The 6,689-nt window shown below is 40.8% G+C and overlaps 1 protein-coding gene across 1 annotated transcript; it reads left to right on the top strand.

The window, feature by feature from the left end:
- The first annotated feature begins 5,475 nt into the window (after positions 1-5,475).
- On the top strand, positions 5,476-6,222 carry LOC107058246 (uncharacterized). The gene has a single exon (XM_015303720.1). It carries the CDS (start codon positions 5,476-5,478, stop codon positions 6,220-6,222), a length of 747 nt encoding a protein of 248 aa, XP_015159206.1.
- The last annotated feature ends 467 nt before the right edge of the window (positions 6,223-6,689 follow it).

Below are 6,689 nucleotides of genomic sequence, written 5' to 3'. Positions count from 1 at the left end.
TAATCCGCGCAACGCGCGGGCACAAATACTAGTATAAATAATAGAGAAAAAAATTAATGGCATAATACATATATTGGACCCTAAACTTCGCTTCAAATTTTAACTTTGACTCCAACTTTCATAGTGCACAAATAGGCACTTTAACTATCCAACTTTTAAATAAATAAACACGCGATTTTTGCAGCCAAAGAGTGTGAAATGCAAGCGCTCCCACGTGTATTACTGAGCCACTCAATGGCTGCCAACTAATTAAATATTTTACATGTCGATTTTAGAACTAAAAAAATTAAAATTAATTTAAATTCAAATACAAGGGTAAAGGGTAAAAAACATTCTCATTTCACCCCCTTTCACCCGATTGTCTCTCAAAAGGTCAAACCCTAACTTATCTGGTGAATAAAAATATAGTGAATCAAAGGGAAGAATCGTTCAACATTTCTGCTGAAGCTGATGTTCATCAGTTCATCTTCATCAATTTAGTCCAGGTATGCCTCAATTTTGCCCTTTTGAAAGTTTATCTTTGTTACAAGGTAGAATCTTTTTGTCACCATGAGTGTAAAATCACTATTTTTTTTACAGCTTGTTACATATCATATAATAGCTATTTTTCACCATGGAGGTCACTTTTATAAAGGTCAATATGTATCGAAATTGGGAAGCATCGTATTTAGCATAGATAAGGACCACTTCTGTAACACCCCGTATTCTAGAAAGACCAAAAATGCAGAATTTCAGAAGTTGCAGGTGCCACCAACGGAGCCACCTACAGACCATAGGTTGACCCACGTACCGTAGGTGGGGTCCATTGTTGACCACATACAGCTCCCCCCACCGAAACCCAGAAAATTCTTCTAAGGGTCGACCCACGGCCGGACCTACGGACCGTAGGTCAGAACACAGGTTGGTCCGTGGATCAAGACCCCTAAACCCCTTATCTGAAGTCGATCCATGGACTGACAGGATGGGGCCGTCAGTCGATCGATGGTCCGACGGTCAGGCCCATCGATTGGCACCGACAACTTTTAAGTCAGGGGTCGTTTGGTCTTTTCCCTATGCGTTGGACACCTAAACTACGTTGTTTAACCCCTAAACTACGTCGTTATGATCAGTGCCTAGTAACTTAATCAGACTTTACCATAAGCGATTCATTCACCAAAAAATCTGAAATCTGAAATGAAAAAAGGGAGAAAAGAGTCGACCAACCCTCTCCAAGAATGCACCAAGTTTCCCTCAGTCCTATCCCCGAAATTGAAAGATTTATCCGTGAAATTTGTCACCAGGTATGTGGAATTTCATTAGTGGGTTCCTTTCACCCATTAGGTCCCTAGAATTTAGTCAGTTTCTTGATTCCCTTCATATGATCTAGACCTAGGGTTTCTAGAACTTCAGATAATTATTATGATTTAGTTGTTGTAACGTTCTTAATCAAATTATCATGTCTTATTAATATTTTTGCGTAGATTCTTACATGAAACTCAAAACCCTAGTTGTGTAGTTCTTTTAGTTCATGAATTAAACTAGCTAGGAGAAATAAATAGATATGCATGTTCCAGTTTCGAACGCCACATTATCAGTATATTTCAGCATGAACCCTATTTTGAGTTATAATCTAGTATTGTAAACTCTTATTGAGTATGTGACTCAAATCAGTATTGGGTACTCCCCATTTCAGTTTATCTTTTGATTTAAAGCTTCCACACAATATTTCTCATTTTAGTAAATCTTTAAGTATGCTTATGATATGCCGGTTCAGGGTTAGCTTGGGGTCACTCATGATCCTAAGTCCCGTGTTACTTCTAGGAGGTAGCCTAGGGCATGAAAAACTTGGTATCAGAGCATTAGGTTTAAGAGTCTGAGGATGTTTGAAAAGCCGCACTAAGTAGAGTCCCTTTAATGAGTGTGAAGTGTGCCACACCTATGAGGGGGAGGCTACGAAGTGTTTTAGGAAAAGCTTCACTTTCTTGTTATTCTTATTGTGCGTGGGTATGATCTCCTTTCTAACTCGACGTTATGCGTTTCAAATCATGCATCCTCGTAGAGCTTACGCAAGGAATGCTAATGCCCATAATGCTGACACAGTTCCTCCAGTCCCAAACCATGAGGTTTCGAATGCAGAGTTTCGGCATGCCATTCAACTTTGGCCTAGAGTGTAGCCAACCAGAACAATCAACAGGTTCCAGTTCCTGCAAATACTAGTGGTGGATCAGTGACATCTAGGGTCCGTGATTTTGTTAGGATGAATCCACCTAAGTTTCTAGGGTCGCAAGTTGGTGAGGATCCCCAAAACTTTATTGATGAGGTCATGAAGATCTTTGGAGTGATGCAGGTGACCGGAAGTGATAAGGTAGAGTTGGCATCCTACCAGCTCAAGGATGTAGCTCACATTTGGTTCACTCAATGGAAGAAAAACAGGGGTTATAATGCAGCTCTTGTGACTTGGGAGTGTTTAACCAGATCTTTTCTGGATAGGTTCTTTCCAAGGGAGTTGGGAAAGGAAAAACTCAGGAGTTCATGAATTTGAGGCAAGGTTCTATGACAGTCCAAGATTACGGACTAAAGTTCACCTAGCCCTCCAGGTATGCTCCACATATGGTTGCCGATCCCACGACGCAAATGAGTAAGTTCCTTTTTGGAGTGTTTGACTTGGTGAAGACAGAGTGCAGAAACACTATGTTGTTAGAGGACATGAATATCTCTAGGCTCGTGACTCATGCTCAACAGGTTGAGGAAGATAAGCTTAGGTAACAGGCTAAGGATAACAAAAAGTCTAGGATATGCATTTATGAGTACTCTCAGCAGAAATCGGGTGGTGGAAATTTCTCGCAGTTTAAGTAAAGGTCTTCAGCTCTAACATCTTCATCAACTAGTGCTCCATTCCCCAGGTTTCGACATGATCAAAAAGGTAGGGCATCATGCTCTAAGTCTCAGGGGAGTGTTTCAGGTACCAGAACCTACCCAACTTGTCCAAAGTGTGGTAAGAACCACCTGGGCGAGTGTCTTACAGGAAATGATGAATGTTTTGGGTGTGGGTTGAGGGATTGCCCTTCTTCTAAACAGGGGCAAGGAGGTAACAATAATAAGGCTCAATCTACATCTTCAGCAACATCAGTTGGTCACCCAACTCAGCAGGGTACTTCATCTAGTACAAGTGGCAGTCAGCGCAAAAATAGGTTGTATGCTCTCCAGGCTCACTAGGATCAGGAAGATTTTCCTGATGTGGTTATGGGTAAGTTGCGAGTCTTTCATTTAGATGTTTATGCTTTGTTAGATCCAAGGGCTACTCTTTCCTTTGTAACTCCAAATATAGCAGTGAACTTTGGTGTCAGTCCAGAAACTCTCTCAGAACTCTTCTCAATGTCTACTCCAGTCGGTGACCCAATTATAGCTAGACGGGTATACAAAAATTGCCATGTCACAGTATACCAGAAAGTCACCTGAGCAGATCTTGTAGAGTTAGAAATGGTAGAATTTGATATCATTCTAGGCATGGAATGGTTACATTCCTGTTATGCCTCAGTCGATTGTAGAACTAGGATCGTTCGTTTTCAGTTTCCAGGCGACCCAATCCTAGAATAAAAGGGTAGTAGCTCAATGCCTATGGGTCGATTTATCTCTTACCTTAAGGCCAAAAAGATGATCTCTAAAGGGTATCTCTATCATCCAGTTTGGGTTAAGGATTCAAGCTCCGAAACCCCAACTCTTGAGTCGGTGACCCAGTTTTAGGTATGGTGTTTGTTTAGCTGAAGAGATCATTGTCATATTTTCATATTTGAACTTAAAAGAATTCTACTCTTTGTGGGATTGACTCCAATTCCTGTACTTGGGTTTATATTGATTTACGACCGTTGACACTTAAAATTGGATGAAGTGTCTTTGAAACGTTAATAAAAATGGCACCGTTGCCGGGGAGTACCGTTACTTAGAGTTCTTTTATCGAAGATTTAACTTGTAAATTTGTTGGATGTAGTTGAATCAGCTTAGACTGCATTGTGTAGTGTTGATTGGACTAAATAGAATTACAAAACTGAGTGAGGAAGAGACGAATGGTAGCCAAGCAGGTCATCGGGACGCTATCAATGATATCAATAGTGTTTACAACTCATCGCAACCAGGTTAAATGGGTGCAATTTTCCTACCACAAACTGATGGAAATGCAATATTTGAGGTCACGAGCACGACTCTTTATGTCCTCCAAATGCGAGGACTCTATGGAGGGCTAGAATACGAAGACCTGCATGAATATGTAAGAAATTTTATAGAGGTGTGCATCTAGGTTATTTCCACTATCTTTGACGGGGGAGGCCAGCAAGTGGTTGGCCGAATTACAAAACAATTCCATCGCCTCATGGGAGGAGCTGATTATAACATTCAATGCGAGATTCTTTCCCCCATCAAGGATGATGAAACTTAGAGATGACATTCAACATTTCAAGTGATGGGAGGGTGAACCTATCCATGAAACGTGGTGAGGTTTGAGAAACTCTTACTTAAATGCCCAACTCACGGGCTACCAAACTATTTATTACTCCAATATTTTTACCGGAGTCTTGATTTGATTAATAAAGGAGTGGCTGATCAATTGGTATGAGGGGGAATAATGTTGCCATCATTTGAGGTGGCTTCATTTCTTTTTGATGACATGGCAAAAATAAATCATGCTTGGTACACTCACAGAGATCAAGTTTCTCCTTTTTGTTTTAGAATGACACAGGAGCAACTTGATAAGGAAAGAGAGAGGGATCCAAACATCAAAAAGGTGTTGACCCAAATGGAGCTATTACAAGAGCATATGATGGAGAATCTGGGAAAGCCCAAGGGGACAAGTGACGTATTTAGAGTTGAGGAGGGTTCTTCCTCAGGTTATTCCAAGCCGGGGGAGAATCAAGGTTGGAACTCCAAGAGATACGAGGAGGGTTTCCACCCAAGCTATTTACAGTGAGGTGGGAATCAAGGTTGGAACTATCACAAGGGGGAAGAGCAAAGAAGATACCATCAAGGTTGGGCTGAGGAAAGTGATTATTGGAAAAAAGAGGATGACCATGAAGAGGATTACAAACACTCGAGTGGAAGCCCAAAGTCGAAAGGGAGTGCAAGTAGTCCCCGGGTGAATGATTTTCTATTACACATCCTTGATTAAGTTGATGGTTAAGATGATTTGTTAAAAGGGATGAACGCTGACTTTTCATCATTGAACAATAAAGTGAACTCTCACACAGATGCAATCAAGATACTTGAAGGTCAGTTGAGTTACTTTCAGCACAATTGAAACCACAAATGACATTAGAAGATGCTGATAGAGGGATGACTGTGGTTACTCATAGTGGAAAGGTAGCAATAGGTGATGTTACGGGTAATGAAGAAGCGTAAATGCATGAAGAAGACAAAAGTATGGAATAAGAAGAGACACTTATCCATCAAAGCATTGCCAAAAGACCACAAAAAGACGTGGAGAAACACAACCCAATCCCAAAAGTTATGCAACCTTTACCCAAAATATTGCCTCCATTTCCCCAACGTCTCAAAAAGAAGAATGAGGATGAGAGGTTCAAGAAGTTTTTATCGATGTTCAAGACATTATCAATTAATCTCCCTCTAGTTGAAGCATTGTTGGAGATGCCGGGTTATGCCATGTTTATGAAGGAGTTAGTCACAAAGAAAAGGAGCTTGGATTTTGAGAAAATTGAAGTTTCTCATAGCTGTAGTGCAATTATGACTGAGGAGCTGATCAAAAAGAGAGAAGATCCCGGAGCATTCCCCATCCCTTGCACCATCGGCATGCTCCAATTTGGTAAAGCCCTATGCGATTTGGGAGCAAGCATCAACTTAATGCCATATGCGATCTATAAACAACTTGGGTTGGGTGAATCGAAAGCCACAACATTGAGACTCTTGATGGTGGACCTATCAATTAAACATCCTATGGGGATACTATATGACATCTTGGTAAAGGTTGACCGATTCATTTTATCGGCTGATTTTTTCATTCTCGATTGTGAAATTGATGCAGAAATTCCCATCATTTTGGGAAGACCATTCTTGGAAACCGGGAGAGTGTTGATGGATGTAGAAAGCGGAGAACGGAAGTTTTGGGTGAACGAAGATGAAGTAACCTTTAATGTTTGTAAGTCAATGAAACACCCAAGTGATATTCACGTGGTCTCCACTGTTAATGTTATTGATAAGGCGGTGGTTAGTGTTAGCCATTTGATGTGTATGAGTTAACCACTTGAAGTCGTGCTTGCTAACTATGACGAATTCAAAATTCAAGGCTATGAAGAGGTGGTAGCTGCTCTTTCAGGCTTAGGGAGGGGGGTATTCAAATACTCCATTGAAGTTGGACATTAATCTAAAAAATCGAGAAAGTCCTCCCACAAAGCCATCAATAGAAGAACCACCAAATATGGAGTTGAAAGTACTTCCCACCCATCTCCGATATGCTTTCTTGGGAGCAAATAACTCCTTACCGGTGATCATTGCAGCTGACTTGCTTGAATGGAAAGTAAAATTACTCCTTGAGGTATTGAGAAGGCATATCAAAGCTATAGGTTGGACTATCGCTGACATAGTGGGAATTCCTCCTGGTATTTTTACTCACAAAATTCAACTTGACCGTGATTGTAACCCGAGTGTGGAATATCAGCAGAGATTGAACCCACCGTTACAAGAGGTGGTGAAAAAGGAGATAATAA

Source organism: Solanum tuberosum, unplaced genomic scaffold (genome assembly GCF_000226075.1).
Source record: "Solanum tuberosum cultivar DM 1-3 516 R44 unplaced genomic scaffold, SolTub_3.0 scf00474, whole genome shotgun sequence".
Taxonomy (NCBI): domain Eukaryota; kingdom Viridiplantae; phylum Streptophyta; class Magnoliopsida; order Solanales; family Solanaceae; genus Solanum; species Solanum tuberosum.
The sequence above is the reverse complement of the archived record's forward strand: the minus strand, read 5'-3'. Positions and strand labels throughout refer to the sequence as shown.